Here is a 21,207-nt window from a genome sequence, read left to right as displayed (position 1 = left end):
ACGGCGCCTAAGCGGCTTAAACGCTCAAAAGTTTGGTTATACTTTACGAGAACGGATGACAACAGGGCAACTTGCAGTACTTGCAAAGTAGATATTTCATTTAAGGGAGGAAACACTACGAATATGCAAAAGCATTTGCTCACAAAACACACGATGACCTTAAATGAATGTCGTGTTTTTAATTCCGCTCCGGACTCGTGAATCTCAACCCAGCAGCAGCGGTAACGTTTGCACGTCCTCTCCTGTTGTATAGGATAAGGTCTAATCATCTCTTAGTTTACTCAGATTGCACAGAGTGTGTATTTGTTAATAAGTTGAATCATTTTTGGATTAAGGATAAGTGTAAGATAATGGGGAATTTCAGTTTTTACTTTATAATTTGTTTAGCATAAGATTTACAGTTAAATTGTATTTTTTCTTGCCTTATTTAATTGTACGTACTGTTCCTTTAACACACGGTAACTGTGCACGGGGGGGAGGGTCCGCGACAGGCAGTGTGGAGCTACGGGGGCTTTATCTAGCTGTGGAAAAAAACAGTTTCTTACCGTGTTTGCAGAGTACTGGAACATTCAAATGGATCACTGTATTTCAAAACTGTGGAAATAAATGTTTGCCTGTTTGTTTTTCGACTACAAGCGGACTTTGTGGATTATGTTCAACTGCACTAAGACACGCGTACGGCCCGACTACCAGCTAGTGCTTGCGCGGTGATACCTGTTAATGCGGCAGGTAAATGATCAACTAACAGTGCATATGTTAGCGTGATCTGCCTTATTACAAAACCTGCCATTACTGTGCATTTAGGCGACCATGATGAGAGAGACAGAGTCTGGCTGGCTCAGATGCTGGCAGTTCTCGCTGCAGTCTACCGTTAGCGTCTCCTTTCAGGTCAGGATAGACGAATGTCACCGAGCAGTGACTAAGTTTGTGGTCAAAGGTTTGCACCCATTTACCACAGCAGATGCCCCCGATTTCACTTTGGTAAGTGAATGTGTTTAATTGTAGGCAGGGACATTACTGGATATTCTTGTGTAATTGCTACAGAATAATTTATGTTATACTTTGTTATTGCTACAGAAGAATATTTATTTTATTATTTTACATATACATTTTTTTTCCTGGGGACCCTGTGACACCCCATTGATGAGCCGTAGGCTGGATCTCTTAAGATCTCACTGCTGGGTTTGCAAGGCCATGTTAGTCCTAAATTTCTTTCTTGTTCAAAGAGAAGATATAAAACAAAGTTCTAAGCTAATCGACCTTAGTGTTCTCCTTTTTAAAAAGGAATTGATAAAGAATCAAATCGTTAAACAGAATCGAAAATGGAATCGGAATCGTGAAAATCTTATCAATACCCATCCCTAAACACCACTGAGAACAAAGTGTGAAATATGTGATCTTTAGTATCTGACAGCACAACTTAAAGTCAGTGTTTGCAGTGTTTCACAAGTAAATACTGATATGGGCTCCAACAAATACTTTAACTGTGTTTGTCTAAAGATCTCGTACATTATATAAATAAGAATTATATCATAGGCAGTGAATACATTTGAATGTATTTCATGTATATTGTTGTGTTTCTGATCATTTTTTTGCATCTGTAGTTAGAAGATAGAAATAAAATCTTTTTACATTTGAACATTTTATGTTGGATTTTTGTTTCCTGTATGAGATTATTGACAGACTAACAACACAAGCAGGTTGTAACTGCGTTATCATGCAAACCTGAAATAAGCAGATGTGAGTATTATTTGCGGTCACTAACAGTTCAGAGCATGACAGCAGTCTGCATGTATCTGACACAGAGGACTGAAGTAGAACATTTACAGAGAGAAGCTCTCTGTGTGCTGCTGTCACAGGATGCAGTTAAAGGAAAAGATAACTTGTACATGTGATGAATCTCATATGAAAGATGGAGACAGAACATCACAGAGTACTAAAGCTCTGCATCAATCATGGTCAGCACGACTCAGAGAAGTCGCAGTATTATAATTTTGCACTCCACTCCATTTTGATCATTAACTGATCTCAAGAATTTCAGAAACATCAGACCTAAAACATTCATTTAAGCTTATCATTGTACTTACACTGTACAACAGGCACATTACTGCTCTACTAGCGCAGAGACACCTCCTACTTTCTAGCAAGTGATGAGGAGAAACAAAACAGCATCTAAACACTAGTGATGCCCCACTGGGTGCCAGTGTGGTCACCAACACTCCTCCTATAGATTAGTATTTATTTATACCTGCTCTGAGCTGTGCTGAAGGAAAAGACCTTCCAACACTTCTTTCATTTCAGCTGAGTTCACCTGTGTGAAAACAGAGAAACATGCACGGCATCAAATCAGACTCATTTGTGTTCCAGCACATGTGGATATTAAGGGAAATAAAATGTCAGACACTTTGGCAAAATAGACACTTAAACAAGACACGGTGGGCGTGGAGATGACACTATAAACTTGAAGTAAAAGCACTAAAATTATTAAATAAATGTCAGTAAAGGTGGGACACAGAGGCAGACAGAAGCAAAGTGGATCAAGTGAAGACAACAGGGAAACAAGAAAGAAACCTTATTTATAGATTAAGAAAAGGTCTCATTAACTGTGACGTTTATAGGAAAGTGTAGGAGTCTTATTTACCATTTCAGCTGCGTAGGTGATAATAAAACACCTTCATATTGGTTTTCAGGCACTAATGAAGGAGAAGCAGAAGAGGTGAACGGCCCAATATTGTTTTGGCATGCAGCTCTTCACAGCTTAATGTTATTGTGTATTTTTATGTAATTTTTCTCAGCAATGATTCAGGTCATTAAAGATTTTTTAATGCTGAAAGTGTTTTTATGTGTTTACCCTGAGTGTGCGATTATTGTGCTGCTGTTACAGCCCTCGTTCTGTTTTACTTCGCAGCACAGACATCATGTGTCTGGACACACAGTGTACAGTCAAAATCAACACCCTCAGTTAAAGACGTGAAAACATTTTGAGCTGTTGAGCACCAGTGCAAGTTGTTTTTGATCCATGTTTGTGTCTCTGAATTCATCTTTTGAAAGGTTTTCCACATTGGGAATGTTTTATGTTTTTAATTTATGTAAAACTTTTAAAACATTGAAATAAAACTCCAATAAATGCACACCAGTAAAGTGACTGTTTCATTCAAGCAGCAATACCAAACAATAATAACACATCAAACTGCAAATGTGACAATACAGATCAACATTTTATTCCTCCTGTGCAGCTACGATGCATCTGTATGTGTGTGTGTGTGTGTGTGTGTGTGTGTGTGTGATCCTTGGTCCTCGTCTATTCTGCTACATGCTTATATTTATCTACTGGCAGACCTTGTGGTGTGTGGCCTTATCACCATGAAAGGAGGAAATGCAGCCTGTGGTTTCAGCCTAAAGTCTTCAGCTTAGCAGGTGTCTTGTTTTATGTTATCAGCTCACAGCAGAGAGTTAACAAGCAATTCAGACGAAGAGCACAGTGGAAATTTCCCTTTTACCTTTGTGTGGACGACACATGTTTATATGACCTACCTGTACTGAAATAATAGCAATAATTTCCACTGCTTCATTAAAGTATGCATGGCAGTGTGTGAAAACAGACAAAAATAGCATCCTTGTGGTGATAAGACAGTAAAAGAAAAAAAAATTTTTATGGGAAAATGTGAAAAGTTTGTTGCTCACGCTGAAAAGCAGCTGCCTTTAAGTCTCTGTATGGACGTGCTGTAAAAGTTCATCTATCTGTGAATTAAATAAAAATAATCTCTCTTTCTACCCACAAAATCTTAACTTGTAACATATGATGGGTTTGTAAACAAACATTAATACTTCACTCATATTTATCTGTCTGCTGGACTCTGCAGTTACATTAAGCTGCTCCATCCAGGATGAGTTTGGTCTGTGATGCAGAAGCTGAGCCTTTCAGTAAAATCAATATTATCACTCTTCATTAAACAATGTAATAGATCTGTAAATCAAACCAAAGTTAAATTATTCAAAACTAATAACTGAAAACAAAAAATTAAGAAGTTTTAACAACAAGCTTACATTTCTGTATGTTTTTGTTCAGTTTTTGCACTTTAAGTACAAGAAAGGTACTTCAGTACTTTTTTAAAAACTTTTTTTTCATATTTTTTTTTTCCAAAAACAGAGTTTCTTGGATATGTAAAGCAAAGTAAATAAAATAAATTTAAACAGAAACTAACTGAGAAAAAAAAGCAAAAACTTTGTTAAATAGGGTTGAAAGACACTTGTGTATCACAAAACAAGAAAAAGTTTGAACATGAACACATCACACAACTGCTGCAGTCAAAGCTACAGGAGCTGTTTGAGGTTTGTGTAAAAGGAAGGAAGCACAGAGAGGTGATAGAAGGAGGAGCTGAATATAAACTCTGATCTTATCTACATTAAGTGCAGCTTCTCTTTGTTCTGCATTTATTATCAATGCAAAGTCGAACACGTTGAGATTAGATGCAGATCAGCGTGCAGGGCTGGACGTGAGGATGGGGCACTCTTTGCTCTGTTTGCTGGGGTTATTCTGTGAGTACAATACACACCTTTACTGTTTGAATGGCAGTGATGAAGGAAAATGTTTCTCACTGGTGACAGTTACAGTGTATGACTGCTTTAACCTGTTTACCTGACAGCTTCAACACAGCAGAGTAGATTTTTTTTCATGTTTCCAGCCTGTTTCACAGCTAATAGAAACATAAATTTGATGATAACTGTGCCATGTGAAGATTTAAAAAGCCTCAGTTTATATATTTATTGTGATTTTGTCAGTTGTATAATGTCTGATGATGTTTCATTCATTACTTTAGTGCTCAGTACAGTCAGACATGGAAACACTGAAGGTGAGAAACTGTTTTTTCTTCCATTTATATCATACGTGTTGATCTTAACTAGTATTTAGCTTCTCCTGTTTTGCTCGTCTGTGTTATATTTTGTATCATAAACCAAACATTTCATTGAGATTATTGGTGAAATGTTAATATAACCATGTTAAGTGTGTGAGCACTCAAACACACACCCACGATACAAACTGTATATTTACTGAAGAGCTGTGGTTTCATACATGTGGATTTTATTTTCATGTTTATCTGATCAGAATATATCAACAGTGTGTGTAGTGCAGTTTATCTCACTGAGTTTTGCTGTTGGATTGTATGTTGTTTCATACAGTGGGATTTTTTGGATTAATTTTTGGATTATAAATTTTTTATTAAATTTTATTAAATTTATTATTTATTTATTTTATTTATTTATTATTAATTTTGTTGCTGTTTTTGTCTTCTTAGTGGATTTTGTATTTATCTAACTCCTCTGGTCTGTTAGTGCCTCTATTCTGTCTGTGCTGGTGCCCAATCTGTACCCTGTTATTGACTTATGTTGATTCTCCATATTACTGTGAAGCACTTTGGTGTGCCTTCGGGTTTTTAAATGTACAATATAAATAAAACTGTATTGTATTGTATTGTATTACCTCTTGGAGCTATAAAAATGCTAATTATCAAAAGCTCCACACAGATGACACATTAAAGGAAAAACCAACATGAACATGGTAACCAAATGCTGCTCTGAGCTCAGCATAGAGTTTGTTTCCTTCATCCCTCATTTGGTGTTTTGATTAGAAGCTGTCTAACACGTCACTCCAAAGTCTCTGTAGATGTTCAGTGTGTTGAATTGTATGGCTGCAAAAGATGATTCACATTATTTAAGTTTGCATCAAACATTCAGAGCAACAATTTTATTCTTTTGATATTTTTCTAAATTACAGAACTTGGAGTGAAGGCCACTCTGACAGCAGACAGATTAACTATACCAGCAGGGGGCAGTGTGACACTGACCTGTGATGTGAAGAACTCTGCTGACTTTCAATACGACTGGTTCAGAGAACCCAGTTTTAACTCTAATCAGAAGACCGCAGTAGCTGGTGAATCAAAGAGAGAACTGGTGACCTCTAAAGCTGGCATCTACAGCTGCAGAGGACGTATAAAAGGGACAAATTCAGGCCCACAAGAAAGTGACTCTGTCACCATTCGGGAAACTGGTGAGTTTAAAATTTTAATCTGGAATAAAACAGCTTGAATTATCCAAAGTTTCTCCATTTCTAAATATGTGGAACCTCTTAATGCAGAGTTTGTGACCTTTGATTGTCTTTAAAAATTTAGTTCTGTGTTTTATATTTAATTAGTGGATAAATCATTGAACCTGATACAGCTGATTAAAGTTATTGACCTGAACTGCAGAAAAGAAAACATCAAACTTCTTCATCCTGTCATGTGATGAAAGATGAGGACCTAAATGCACAGGAGGGTGAGACTGGCAACACTGAAGGAAAAAATTAAACTTAAAGACTAAATTATAAGAAGAACTAAAGGTGCCATAAAATACTCAAGAATAAATTAGATCAATAAACAAAAGAACAAACACAAAGAAACAAAGAATTACACCTCTAAAAACTCAGAAACACAAAGTCAGACCCGGGATCATGACACACTCCAGATTTCTACATCCATGTTTGATGTTTTGATGGAACAAATTGAATTTACAAGCTCACTAATATGTAGCTCCAATAACTTTCAGTTTTGTTGTGATATTTTTTTTTACTTCATTTACATGAAATACTTTCACTTTTTTTTTTTCATTTCTTTTTATTTCTTAATTACAGGACATGGAGTGAAGGCCACTCTGACAGCAGACAGATTAACTATACCAGCAGGGGGCAGTGTGACACTGACCTGTGATGTGAAACACTCTGCTGACTTAAAATATGAGTGGGTCAGAGAAACCTCACCTGCAGTGAAGTCCACAGAAGCTGTTGGATCAGATAAAGTGATCAGGATCTCTAAAGGAGGAAAATACCAATGCAGAGGATGGAGAACAGACAAAACTTCACTCATAGCACAAAGTGATCCAGTCATCATTCAGGAAACTGGTGAGTTTAAACATTTAATCTGAAAGTAATTATGGACCTGTCAAGCATTTGATAAGGGCTAATAAAACTGTTATAATTTTATGATGTAATAATAATAATAATAATAATAATAATAATAATAATAGTATATAACCAGTTAGAAAATAAATGTATGGCTCAGTCATTCCTAAGCATGTTTTTGTGTCACTAAAAAAACCATTTAATATTATATTTATTTGTATTTGAAAATCATAACTGAACACTGAGTGGGACAGACTTTGTGACTTGTCCTTACAACAGAAAGGTAACAATGACGGCTGGGAGATGCAGGCTTCACCAGAAGTCTGCATTTAATTTTATTCATACATGTTTAAATGGTAAAAACTGAGACTTAGACATTCTTCTCTGTGGGAGTCTGACCGCCCAGAGCGAGTGAACAGAAATTCTCACCTGCTCGACTTTCAGTGACCTGGAGCTCCTCCTCTGTGCAAATCAAAGCTATAATAACGGATGATGCATGTATGCAGCGTCCAAACACCTCCCATTGTGACTCTGTAGACATACGTGTGACCTAGAAGCACGGCTACAGTCATCGACATCATCATGACCTGTGAAGCAATAATTACACATGAAATGTGTGAACCATGAATGCTCCTAACTTTTTAAAGATGATCTTTTCAGGCCTTTTAGCTTTTATTGGATAGAGACAATGTAGGTAGACAGGAAAGCCGAGTGAGAGAATAGAAATGAAGAAAGAGGTGCGTGCTGGGACTCGAATCTGGCCAGACTGCTCACCCACTGAGCTGAACTGGTACCAATGTTTTTGAATTTTTAATGATATAATGGTTCTGGAATAAAAATACAAACAGAGTTTTGTTATGTTTCTCACGGACTACGGCCCTTTGGTGTTAAATTCTGATTAACATACTAAATATGAACATGCACACACACACACACACACACACACACACACACACACACACACACACACACACACACACACACACACACACACACACACACACACACACATTAAAAAAAGTTTTCATAATTGACCCAAGCATTCAATTTGTAATGTCCTCAGTCCTCCAGACTCCTCTCTCCCAGCTGATCCACAAACCACACGTGCACACATAGCTCAACATTATTTTATATGTAGATGGAAATAACAGTGAATGATGTTTTTGATGATGCAGTGCTTGCTCACTTTTTCCTTGTTACTGGAAACCACTCCATCCTTTTATATATATATGAATCAGAGGATAAATGTTTGAAATGACTTCAGCTGTTTTAAAATTGTTGATCTGAACAGAAAAGTGAACATAAAACATTTGTTCCAGATTTCTGCATCTGATTTTATTCTGTTAGGATTTCGAACTGCAAACTTCTCACTCTGGTTAATCAACCTTTTCTTAGATCAGCCAGCAGGAGGAGTTTCAGCCACAGGGATTATAAAATGTTTATTCATTCCTTTTGTGTCCTAACTGAGAAATGTTGCTGTGGAAAGTTTCCAACAGGACTGATGTGAAACTGCAGCACAGCTGGTCTCAGATATTCACTGGTGAGACAATCACTCTCAGATGTGAGATTCAGGGAGGTGAAGGAAAGGTGTGGAAATATGAATGGACAGCACCCAACACAAACAGCCCTCCAACATCCAGTGAATACAGGATCAGCAGAGTTTCAGTGTCCCACAGTGGAGACTACAGATGTCGGGGTAGCAGTGACTATCTCTTCACAGGATGGAGTGATGCCTTCAGACTGACAGTTTCATGTGAGTTGGTTTACGATTCAAACTGAAGTTTCCTGTTTTGTGTTTTAAACTCAACATCAAGAAACAATTCAGACCCTCCAAGAAACTCACTGTGCAAAACAGACACACAGCTGAGTGCACTGTGACTCCACAATGATTCATTTAAAGGGGAATGTACAGAGATGATAGTTTTAAGGAAAAAATAACAAATCAGGTGCGTCTGTTGTGTAGTTTTGAGCTAAGACAGATCGCCTGTGTGAGATTATAACCTTGTGTTTGGTGCCAGTCAGAGTCAGAGCCACACTGAGAGCAGAAAGCACAATCACAGCAGTGACACCAGCAGTTCTTCAGTCTGTTTGTCTTTCAGTGAGGTCACATTAAAACCACCAGGACACAGTTTATGAAATTTGGGGGATCAAAGCCAAAGAAAGAAGCCATTTCATTTCACTGTGTGTAGCTGGTCTGGCCTCACACTGTTGCTGCAAACTGTGTTGTGTCAACGAGGAGATGAGTCAGCTGTTGCTTTGCCTGCTGAGTTTATTCTCCAACACTGTTTAAATAAAAATCAATTCAGTTCAGCAACTTCATGTGATTGGGCTTCTACACGCACAGCTTTAAAAGAAGCAGTGTCTTTGAATACAGCAACCAAGATTTGAACCATTTTAGCACTTTTACTGTGCTTAACCTCTGTAACAGGATCATTACAGGGAGTGCAGAATTATTAGGCAAATGAGTATTTTGTCCACATCATCCTCTTCATGCATGTTGTCTTACTCCAAGCTGTATAGGCTCGAAAGCCTACTACCAATTAAGCATATTAGGTGATGTGCATCTCTGTAATGAGAAGGGGTGTGGTCTAATGACATCAACACCCTATATCAGGTGTGCATAATTATTAGGCAACATCCTTTCCTTTGGCAAAATGGGTCAAAAGAAGGACTTGACAGGCTCAGAAAAGTCAAAAATAGTGAGATATCTTGCAGAGGGATGCAGCAGTCTCAAAATCGCAAAGCTTCTGAAGCATGATCATCGAACAATCAAGCGTTTCATTCAAAATAGTCAACAGGGTCGCAAGAAGCGTGTGGAAAAACCAAGGCGCAAAATAACTGCCCATGAACTGAGAAAAGTCAAGCGTGCAGCTGCCAAGATGCCACTTGCCACCAGTTTGGCCATATTTCAGAGCTGCAACATCACTGGAGTGCCCAAAAGCACAAGGTGTGCAATACTCAGAGACATGGCCAAGGTAAGAAAGGCTGAAAGACGACCACCACTGAACAAGACACACAAGCTGAAACGTCAAGACTGGGCCAAGAAATATCTCAAGACTGGTTTTTCTAAGGTTTTATGGACTGATGAAATGAGAGTGAGTCTTGATGGGCCAGATGGATGGGCCCGTGGCTGGATTGGTAAAGGGCAGAGAGCTCCAGTCCGACTCAGACGCCAGCAAGGTGGAGGTGGAGTACTGGTTTGGGCTGGTATCATCAAAGATGAGCTTGTGGGGCCTTTTCGGGTTGAGGATGGAGTCAAGCTCAACTCCCAGTCCTACTGCCAGTTTCTGGAAGACACCTTCTTCAAGCAGTGGTACAGGAAGAAGTCTGCATCCTTCAAGAAAAACATGATTTCCATGCAGGACAATGCTCCATCACACGCGTCCAAGTACTCCACAGCGTGGCTGGCAAGAAAGGGTATAAAAGAAGAAAAACTAATGACATGGCCACCTTGTTCACCTGATCTGAACCCCATTGAGAACCTGTGGTCCATCATCAAATGTGAGATTTACAAGGAGGGAAAACAGTACACCTCTCTGAACAGTGTCTGGGAGGCTGTGGTTGCTGCTGCACGCAATGTTGATGGTGAACAGATCAAAACACTGACAGAATCCATGGATGGCAGGCTTTTGAGTGTCCTTGCAAAGAAAGGTGGCTATATTGGTCGCTGATTTGTTTTTGTTTTGTTTTTGAATGTCAGAAATGTATATTTGTGAATGTGGAGATGTTATATTGGTTTCACTGGTAAAAATAAATAATTGAAATGGGTATATATTTGTTTTTTGTTAAGTTGCCTAATAATTATGCACAGTAATAGTCACCTGCACACACAGATATCCCCCTAAAATAGCTGAAACTAAAAACAAACTAAAAACTACTTCCAAAAACATTCAGCTTTGATATTAATGAGTTTTTTGGGTTCATTGAGAACATGGTTGTTGTTCAATAATAAAATTATTCCTCAAAAATACAACTTGCCTAATAATTCTGCACTCCCTGTAGCATAATCTCATCTCTCCCCAGCAGGGCCTCCTTCAAAACTACAGGAAGTGACACGTGTGGGAAGGTCACAAAGAAAATGAAAGCTTTCAAATATAAAATAAATAAATACACAAAATAACTAGATACATATGTATGACTTGGGTATAAAAATAATGACAAAACCAAATAACAGAGGATGGATTCTCTGTGAAATATAAATAAATGTCTTCTAATGCACGTCTTACATGTGGATGCAGGTCATAGAAGCCGAACCAGAGAGCAGAAAATGGCCTCAGTTCATTACAGACACATTACCACAGTAATCTTTCTCATTACAAAGTTTTCCTCTCAGGAAGCACTCAGGCGGACGGAAAACAAATATTTTATGTTGAGTCTAATGAATCACATTCTCCAGTCTTCAGTGTTTGGTTCATCCTTCAATGTTGTGTCTAAACAATGCCACAGTTTGATACCTCAGACAAACAGGCTCTAAGTGGCTAAATACAATAATATAAGTAGAGCAAATCCATTTACCCAGAGTCACTGACTGAAAATCTTCAGATCTGTTTAGGTATGATTGATTGTTTTTATGCATTTTTAATGAATCATCTGCATATTTATATAATTTTCCTCCTTTTTTATAACAGCAGATAAACCCAGGGCCACACTGACAGCAGGAACAACAATCATACCAGTAGGGGGCAGTGTGACACTGACCTGCTCTGTGCAGAGCTCTGATGGATGGAAATATGAGTGGTTCAGACGAACCCAAACAACCTCTGAAGGTCAAATCAGAGATCAACAAAACAGAGATATCAGAGTATCTGAAGGAGGAATCTACCGCTGCAGAGGAACAAGAGGAAACCCAGTTTACTACACTTATAGAAGTGATGATGTCACCATTGAGAAAACCTGTGAGTTCAGTCATTTAGTTTGAAATATACATTCACTCATGATTATCAAACATACAATGTGAAGTTTTCTGTGTTGATTTCATGTTTCTATTTGTATCTCAACTGTTAATATGTGTAAACAGTTTTCAATAAAGTTGTTGTAAAACAACAACCCAACTGGCCTCAGATATTCAGAGGTGAGACGATCACTCTGACATGTGAGGTGCAGGAAGGAGGTGAAACCACTGAGTGGGAGTATGAATGGAGAGGACCCAGGACAGCCACACAGTGGACACACAATAATGATGTGACATTCAGAGTTTCTGAGTCCAGCAGTGGAGACTACATGTGTAAGAGTCGACGCAGAGATGACTCATATTCTTCAACAGAGTGGAGTGAAGCCTTCACATTGTCAGCATCAAGTAAGTCATGTTGTTGTGTGATCTCCATTTGACAAATGTCATAATGGTCAGCACAGGATGAATTCAATGGTCTACAAAGCATGTTACATTGTTAGTCAGACAAAGAGCTGCAGCTGATAGTAGCCTCATTGTAGACAGTTTGTCACCACTTTGTGTCATGAACCTTCAGCTGGTATAGAGACGCCAATGCTGACCTGCTGCTCCATCACCTGAGGACAATAATGACACAAATAATCAGAGTTATTAACAACAACAACAACAACAACAACAACAACAATAATAATAAATAGCAGCAAATCTACAATTTTATAAGAAAGAATAAGTCATTGTGGCCTCTCATCTTTTAAAACACTGCCATTTGTTAAAATAAAACACACAAACATGACTGGATTTAATACAAAAGTCCTAACGAATAACAAAAGGAACTAGAAATACAAAAGGTGAAACCATGAAAAAACAATAAATAACAGAACCTTAAAGAATCAAAAACATTTCTCGTTTGGCTCTGACGGAGGCGATCACATTTTTCTCCCTCCCTTATGTTTCCTGCTTAGCTTCTCATATCTTTTATCTAGTCTCGTCTATCTCTCACCCCCAGAGAGTCTCTCAGTCTTGTTCTCTACAACCTAAAGAATTGTGGATTTGATCAACGGTTCGTGACAAAATTCTCGATGAGAAGCCTTGGCCCGGGAGAGCCGAGATGATAGACGATGGGCAGGCCTGTGAGTACTCAGACTGTGTTTATTGAACGTAATATGGGCAAGATCTTGACCATCTTCACTCATGCGGCTTTCCCCGTGGCATCAGCTGACTGGAACAACAAAAATTCTTCCCTGATAACAACACTGTTGTTGGAACTCTTTGTCCCTCCTTCAAGGCCACCTGGGTCCACTGGAGACTGCTGAGCTTAACCGGGCATGGTGACACTTTCTCTCAGCTGAACATGAGATACACACGCATACACACACACACACACACACACACACACACACACACACACACACACACACACACACACACACACACATATACATTTTTTTTCTTGTTCTCTGGCTCTTGACGAAGGCGGTCGCACTTTCTCCCTTATCTTTCCTCCTTGGCTTTCTCATGTCTCTGTCTATTCTCTCCCTCTACCCTGGAAGAGTCTCACAGTCTGTTCTCTAAAACCTAAAACTATGGATTTGATCAATTGGTCCCTGAATGCAATTGACACCCTCTTCTCGACGATAAGCCTGGGTTCCAGAGAGCCCATTGAAGACATCTATCTTTTTGGAACCATGATAACAGCCTTCTTGCTGATCGGCCCTGGCTTGGCCCTGGCCTGGCCCTGGCTTGGCCCTGGCCTGGCCCTGGCTTGGCCCTGGCCTGGCCCTGGCTTGGCCCTGGCCTGGCCCTGGCTTGGCCTGGCCTGGCCCTGGCCTGGCCCTGGCCTGGCCCTGGCCTGGCCCTGGCCTGGCCCTGGCCTGGCCCTGGCCTGGCCCTGGCCTGGCCCTGGCCTGGCCCTGGCCTGGCCCTGGCCTGGCCCTGGCCTGGCCCTGGCCTGGCCCTGGCCTGGCCCTGGCCTGGCCCCTGGCTTATCGAAGAATAAAGAAAGCGGGAACAGCTGTTTCAAATCCCCACAAGGCTTCCCGCTATGTTGATTGGAATGATGGAGCGAGAATGGGCTCATTAGACGCAGCACGGATGACATCTTGGAGAAGCTTGCAGCTGCTGTGAGTGCTGAGACTCTGACAACATATGACAACATCTTGGAGAGGCTCACAGCTGTCGGTGAACACTTATGCTCTATGAGCAAACTGGATAACATCTCGGTGTAGCTTGATAACATCGTGGAGAGGCTCACGGCTCTCCAACGAGAATGGTGAGGAACCAGTGATGGACATTAGATTGACTGTTAAAATTGACATGCAGTGGTTCATACTAAAGCAAGAACACCACCATTATTTCATGCTGCTACCACATCGGTCCCAGTTGTGGTCTCAAGGCTGGAGCTGAACATAACAAACAATTTCTCCCCTGATGACAAACTGTGTTTAGACTCTTTGTTCCAAACGCCCTCATACGCTTATCTCCAAGGCCGAGTCGGATGGCGGGTCTGGGCCCAGCGCTGGATGATAGCTGCAGGATGGCTGTGTCTGCATCGGCTTACTTCTCACTCCTTACCCACCCCTGTTGCTTGTCACGTGCTTCATGATGTCGTGATGTGGACATTTATGTGCTCTTTGTGCAGAGGAGGTTTTTTTGTTTTCTGTCCTCCCATAGGAGCCCAGCATGAGTAGAGGTCTCTTTTTTCCCCTCCTCGACTTGCCCATTGTGTTGTACATTTCAGTGTTTTTCCATAATGCTGTCCATTTCACTGCAGGGCAACCTGCATGTGACAAATAAAGGCTTTCTTGATTCTTGATTGTTGACATATGCGTGTAACTGACACAGACACACACAAACTGCTCTCCTAGTGGAACGCAGTCTGAGTCTAGTCCTTTTTTTCTCCTTCTGTCCCCGATGTTGTGTATTTTCATTGCCTTTCTTAAATGCTACCTATTCTGACCTGTAATGTGATGTTTGTATAATATATGTAAGGTGGGAAGGGTCCATTTTCACTGCAGGCAACTGGAAGTGACAAATATGGGCTTCATTCATTTGTTCATTCATAAACACGGAGTCACCAGACCATGACAAATTACTTTTTAACACTGCAAAGAAAGTATAAAAACTTTCACAGTGTTGATAAAAATGAGTTTATAGTTTATTTTATCTTGTCATCAAGATTTGGTCATGTTCACCATTTCCATCTAGATTTTTAAATTATTTAGATTCAGTCATTTATTTGTTTGTTCTTTTTCTAAACTGAACTGCAGATAACCAAAGGCCAAACTGAGAGCTGATAACACAGCTGTTCCAGTAGGGGGCAGTGTGACCCTGACCTGCTCTGTGAACCCATCATCATCATCTGGATGGAAATACTACTGGTACAGAGATGAGAAATCCTCTGAAGCCCTGACCACACAAGATGCAGTTTTCCACTCAAATGGACAAATCAGTGTCTCACAGGAAGGACTCTACAGGTGCAGAGGAGGAAGAGGAAACCCAGTTACTACACAGAGGACAGCCAAGAAGTTCAGATTAACACAACTGGTGAGTTTTGTATTCAGCAACAATGTTGAATAGATTGATGATTGAGGATTACTATGAAGGTCAAACAGCATTATATCTCATGGTAAAATCTCAATGGAAACATCAGTTTTTGTTTCTTTATATTAAGATTTCAGATCCAAAATCTGACATTTTCTAGTTTCAGGTTTTGGATGTGAAAGAATTTCATTTATCGTTCGTTCATCGTCGGACTTGTTAGTGGAATTATTGCCGTGCTGCTGCTGATGTGTTGCTATAAACAGATAAAGGGTGAGAGACTTTCTGTTTGACTTTTAAGGAAAAATAATTATTTTGATGCTGTGACACTTTTAAACAAACTGATGTAATAATCTTTGTGCTTTTTACAGAACCCTGTTGTAACAGGTTGGTGCAGCAGTTAAGTTTCATTTATATTAACTTCAAATGAAGCTAACTTTGAATTATTCCTCATTAAATTTTCATTAATTTGTTTCAGTCTCACTCAGTCTCAGAGCACCAATCAAAGCTCTGCTTCACAACAAAGATCCAACCAGAATGAAGCTCAGGTTTACTCCTCTCTTCTTCATGGTGAGACCAGAAATTATTACTTTTCTCTTTAATACAGTTTTCAACACTCAGTTTTCCAGCAAACAGTGACAAAACAAAAATAAATAATATTTTTCTTCCTTCTTTCTTATTTTCAATGACTTGTAGGTGATCTTTCAGTCTATGAATCAATCAGAGGCTCTGGAAACACTGGAAGTGGTACAAACAGTATAAACTTGATAATAGCAGAGCTGTAGAAATGTAAAATATTTATTCTGACTGATCAAACTTCATTATTTCAGCAGATGAATACAACAACGTCACATCTGGATTTCAGCTTGAAGGTCTTGATAAGAGGAGTGAGTACAAGAAACATGAAATGTAATAATTGGTCGATTGTTTTTGTAACTTGTGTAATTTTAGAGGAAGACAGTCTCCATGTTATTAAACACAATAATCCATCATCAAATCAGGCAGACATGATGGCACAGAGGAGAGCTCTGACTACAATAATGTGAATCCTGAATCAGCCTCAGGTACAAATGTGAACTCTACACACACTGAATCATTAGTAATCAGATTACATGTGCAGTTAAATGTGTGACATCATTGCTAAAGTTTGTGGAGCTGATGAGCTGAATCACTTTTTATACGATTGGCTTTAGTTGTGTTCTGCTGCTGTTGTGATGTCTGAATAAACAGATGAGATCAGTTCTGTGTGATTAAAGCATGACGTGTCAGAAAGCATCATCACATCTTTGGCACCATTATTTCTTTGTTTTTCACTTTTGAACTCGTATTTGTTCTGATTTTGTTTCAGGTCCATAAAAAGATTATTTCAACAAAACTCAAGACTCACGAACAACAGTCAGCAACGTCAGTGTAAACAATGACATGCTCTTGGTTTAATATCAACACTGGAAGACTGATTAAGGTTCATCTTTGTATTAAAATCCTATTGTGTTTATTTCTGTTGTAATAAGTGGAGGGTGGATGGTGTGGGACATTGTTTCCATCAAGACACAATTTCATGATTTGGTTCTGTGAGTTTGTTTCAGTCTCTTTGTTTTATTTCTATAAGATGTTCACTCACTTCCTGCTGAATTTTACATGTTATCTTTAAAGTGTAAGAATAGATTATTTTAGTATTAGGGATTTAGTTGTATTAACGATAGTAAAGCATTATATTCGTTATTCATTTAAGTAGGCCATAGGTCAAGCTGCTAAACACTCACACATAGAGCAGACACACAGAATTGGGAGAATAAGTCAGAGGTGAGAAGCAGAGGCGACAGAAAGGAGAACACAGTGTGCGAAGAAATGGGCAGCAAGGACACGAGAAAGGGAGACAGCAGATAGAGAGACATTAGCAGGCGCCTAGTTTTGAGAAGACAAAGGTTGTTGACCTCTGTGTGCTGTTGGGACTGCCCAGCAGATTTTGATGATTGATGCTGAACTGTGAAAATCCCCGTGTACATGTAATAAAATTAGTTGATTATTTGTTCTGAGAAAAAACAGGGATGAAATATTACACTGTCTTATGATGCATTATACTGCTGATTTATAAGAAAACAAAAACTTATTGTCAAAGTTCAGATTTTACAATGTTATTCATGTCATCACTGAGGCCATGACAGAGAACATTTTGTGTGTGATCAAATGTTTTCTGTAGGTGATGTTTGTGTCTTTTATGCTGTTTACAGTTTTGTGTGTAAAATATTTGTGGTGCTTTTAAAATAATCAAATAATATCACGACAAAACGTCTTTGTTCTTCTGAGTGACCCGTGATGCTTATATGTGGATAAAAATGTCTTTTCTAACTGTCTGCTATATCCTATTTATTAATCAGCTGAAAATGACTCATGATTTCTGCCTGAGCCCCCAGAAAAGAGGAAAAGCAGCCTGTGGTTGAAGAGAAAAAGTAAATGACTTGTTTTAGCAAAGAGGCAACAAGAAATGCAGACAATAACAGCACAGTGGTGTTCTCTTGACAGCTACATGCTGATATTGTCAGATATAAATATAAAGTATTTCCTTAGTTGAAGGGATACAAAAGTGTCAGGTGTGCCCCTGTAGCACTGCACTTGTTCTCTGTGTGGACTGCACATTTTATATGATCTACCTGTACTGGGAAAAATACCACACTGTGACAACTGATGGAAACTCTCCTTTAGAAAAATATCAGACAAAAATACAGTGCCGAACGGTACAGACAGAAAACAGCAGATATCATTGTTCAAAGGTCCTTTAAAAGACCCTTTACCAGGTATCATATCTTGGCTGTAAAAGTGTCAGAAATCATACTGTAAGTGACAGCTTTTGCCCTTTTTTCCCCCAGAAAATCCTCAGCTTTCAAGTGTGGACATACCGATATAGTTCCTCTCCCATATTTCTCATGTCAGACTCTGAACACAGCTTCCAAGTACAATCACTGGACTGTGTTTACAGCTGGTGGCCAATAGAGGGAGACATAATCCATTTATAATTTATTATCTGTCATGGTCTCCCAGTCCTCCTGGTCAACCAACACGTTCTTTTTCCTTACGAGTGTAATGAACTCGATACTTTACTTTCTGTTTCTTTCCTGTACGCACTGCTGCAGTTTCATCTAAGAAGCAACCTGGCTGTCTTAAAGGTGATGAAAATTCATTCAGAATTAGCAACACTGATGATGGTAATTATTAAAAAGTATTGGTACTGGTATCAGTATCAGCGATATAGGCCTGGTATTTACTTGGTATTCAGATTGATACCAAATCTTGCAGTTGCACATGACTAAGAAGTGATATTAAATTCATTAAACTGATATTATTTCAGCACCATGGACAGCACACAAGGTTTTCACTGCATGAGCTGTGCTCTCTAACACGTGACTGTTTGTAGTGGTGGACAAATTTAGCTGCATGCACACATAGCTCTCTCTGTGATAGGTTAATAATTTTAATTAAAAATATATGTATTGACTATTGGCTGAAAGTGATTAAATTTTTTAATGTTGTGACACAGTGGGTCCGCACTCTGGAAGGGAGGGGAACATCCGAAGAGGCATACGCCTGCTGAATGGCCTCCACAACCCTGTGGGACAATCGAGATTTAGACAAGGGTCTGTCCAGAAATCCAGAGTGGAAGCTGAAAAATGGCTGGTCTGACTTCCTAAACGGCCGGGTAAGCAAGACATGCTGTGCCAAAGCATGGAGATAGCACAGGGCAACCTGGCTCCCAGCTGTCTCCTTGTGCAGGTCCCCTGTGAGGAATATTCATAACTCAACTGACTTGGACAGGTGAATTCAGATGGGGTCGTCAGCAGCAACCCAGGGATAGGCCGGAGGATAACCCCTGTGTCACCTTCATCATTGCCTTTGGACCGACAGAGTGTGCAGCTCACAAAGAATCATGTTAACTGTGGTCTGGTGGGGGTCCAGCTGGTGGGCCGCACACCAGGAGGCAAACAGCCCCCGAAGGAAGCAGTAGGCAGTCCTGGTGGATAGCACACAAAACTCCTGCAGCATTCTCACTTTTAGATCAGGCCAGGCATGGAGCCTCTCCCTCTCAGGGTACAGGCTGTCACCCTGAGCCCTACTGGGAAAAGATGGAACAGTGACCCCCTCACCTGGACAGGAGGTCCCTCAGAACAGGGAGCTCCGGGGGTGTCCTGGTCATGAGTGGCATGATAGCTGAAAACTAGCATGTGTGGCCAAAGGGGGTCACCAGGATCAACTCCTCGGTCTGGACCTGGTGAAGGAATAACTGGAGGAGGGGTATGGGAGAAGGCACAGAGAAGAGCCTGTGGTGAGGAGTGCACCAAGTTGTCTGCAGGGAGAAGAACAGATGGCAATGTGTCGATTCTCTGGGGGAAAAAAAGGTCTACTTCTGCCCCTCTGAAGCGACTCCAGATCTGGTGGACCACCTCTGGATGGAGTCTCCACTCCTCTTGGATTGGGCTCCCCCTCAACATATTGTAATGTCCACTGTCACGTTCAATGGTCCTGGCACATAAACTGCTTTCAGTGAGTAGAACAGGGTGAGCCCACTGCCACAGTCTGGTAGCTATCATGCAGAGGAGGGGAGACCCTCGGCCCCCTTACCTGTTGATGTAGGCTACTGTGACCATGCTTTCTGTCTTGATGATAACATGGTACCCTAACAGTCACGACATAAACTGCTTGAGTGCCAGGATGACAGCTTGCAGCTCCAGCATATTTATGTCAGAGACGCCCAATGACTGATATAAGAGCTGTAGACTGTAGAGCCCTCAGCCTCAGGAGCTGACCCCACGAGTGAAGCCCAAATGGGTCTAGGCACACCCCGAAGGTCTGCTGTCAATTCAGGGTGAGGGACATGGAGGCTCTGATGGACTCCACAGTCATGCCCAGAAATTATGTGATGTGGGAAGGCTGCACGTGACATGAGCAGAGCTACATGGCTGCAAAACTGTCCTTTAGTGCAGCAGAAGGATACGGCCCGATGCAGTGGGAGAAACTCTCACCCACTGGGTTAACAGCCAGTCGACCACAGAGAGGACCCACTAGCCACGTGAACGCACTGACAGAGGTGTTCTGACTTTCATGCATGTTTCTCACACAGCATGCTGGTGCTCTTGGCTTCTTGGTCTTATGGGGTGCAGATACTCTCTCAGCACAGTTTACCACACTGCTGGGTGTTATATACACTAGTGTATTCAGCTTTGCTGTAATGTTTTGGTTCTGGGTCTCATCATGATGCACCTTCCTTGTGTTTCCGGGGTTTTGATATTATGAAGATTAAGGGCACAACTTCACAAATCTGAATACAAACACACACACAAAGAAGAAAAAGGAGGGGTGATGATGTTTCAGATTAATATTAATTGACAGATGCCTCAGCGTGTAGACAAGAGTACATATGACATGTGAACCTAGTGGTTCAGGTCACCCTTTAATTCTTTTCTGACCCCCCTTTGTTTCTCTGAGCAGACTGTGATGACTGCATGTGTGTAAAAGACTGTTGTAGGTTTATTTTTATCTGCTGAAAATCTGATACCACAAAATTTCTGTCTGGGCCTCCAAGAAAAGAGGAAATGCAGCCTGTGGTTTCAGCCTGAAGTCTAACGTTTGTCTTCTTTAATCTCAACACAGCACAGTGGAAATGTGCAGGTATGACAATGTGTGAAAACAGGTTAAAAGTAGCTTTATTGTGGTGATGACACATGCTGGACTAAAGAATAAATAAAGCATGTGGGCATCAAGAGAAACGGTGAAAAGCTTGTTTCTCACGCTCATGTCTTTAAGAGTCTCTTAAAATCTGTGGCGGGATTGAAAGTCCGTGTTGCTCGGCGAC

At 40.3% G+C, this 21,207-nt stretch overlaps 2 protein-coding genes and 1 long non-coding RNA gene across 4 annotated transcripts; all 3 read left to right on the top strand.

Annotated features, from left to right (window-relative positions):
- Positions 1-4,169: 4,169 nt before the first annotated feature.
- On the top strand, positions 4,170-5,992 carry LOC120716071. The gene is made up of 3 exons (XR_005691795.1): positions 4,170-4,539; positions 4,821-4,853; positions 5,777-5,992. It is a non-coding gene; the product is annotated as an uncharacterized LOC120716071 (long non-coding RNA).
- Positions 5,993-6,220: 228 nt separating this feature from the next.
- On the top strand, positions 6,221-11,862 carry LOC120716070 (Fc receptor-like protein 4). 2 transcript variants are annotated; one of them, XM_040003412.1, is made up of 3 exons: positions 6,221-6,937; positions 8,424-8,690; positions 11,566-11,862. In XM_040003412.1, exons 1-3 carry the CDS (start codon positions 6,517-6,519, stop codon positions 11,853-11,855), a joined length of 978 nt encoding a protein of 325 aa, XP_039859346.1. In that variant the 5' UTR covers positions 6,221-6,516; the 3' UTR covers positions 11,856-11,862. The 2 variants fall into 2 exon arrangements, with proteins under 2 accessions (XP_039859346.1, XP_039859347.1); XM_040003413.1 differs by having other exon boundaries at positions 6,222-6,937; positions 11,569-11,862.
- Positions 11,863-11,962: 100 nt separating this feature from the next.
- LOC120716066 (low affinity immunoglobulin gamma Fc region receptor II-like) lies at positions 11,963-17,313 on the top strand (the record flags this gene model as incomplete). Its single annotated transcript, XM_040003407.1, has 10 exons — positions 11,963-12,233; positions 15,097-15,368; positions 15,548-15,635; positions 15,734-15,749; positions 15,841-15,932; positions 16,059-16,109; positions 16,196-16,249; positions 16,364-16,426; positions 16,711-16,743; positions 17,175-17,313. Coding segments are annotated over 9 exons (915 nt in total), but the record flags the coding sequence as incomplete, so codon positions are not given.
- Between the last annotated feature and the right edge of the window lie 3,894 nt (positions 17,314-21,207).

This window comes from Simochromis diagramma, unplaced genomic scaffold, assembly GCF_900408965.1.
Source record: "Simochromis diagramma unplaced genomic scaffold, fSimDia1.1 OVJJ01000784.1, whole genome shotgun sequence".
NCBI classification, from domain to species: Eukaryota; Metazoa; Chordata; class Actinopteri; order Cichliformes; family Cichlidae; genus Simochromis; species Simochromis diagramma.
The sequence above is the reverse complement of the archived record's forward strand: the minus strand, read 5'-3'. Positions and strand labels throughout refer to the sequence as shown.

Excerpts from the sequence above, each read along its gene's own strand:
- LOC120716070 (XM_040003412.1), top strand. The coding sequence starts at position 6,517 with ATGTTTGATGTTTTGATGGAACAAATTGAATTTACAAGCTCACTAATA. Across the intron at positions 6,938-8,423 it reads AGTCATCATTCAGGAAACTG|TTTCCAACAGGACTGATGTG; the intron begins GTGAGTTTAAAC and ends TGCTGTGGAAAG. Across the intron at positions 8,691-11,565 it reads CTTCAGACTGACAGTTTCAT|CAGATAAACCCAGGGCCACA; the intron begins GTGAGTTGGTTT and ends TTTTTATAACAG.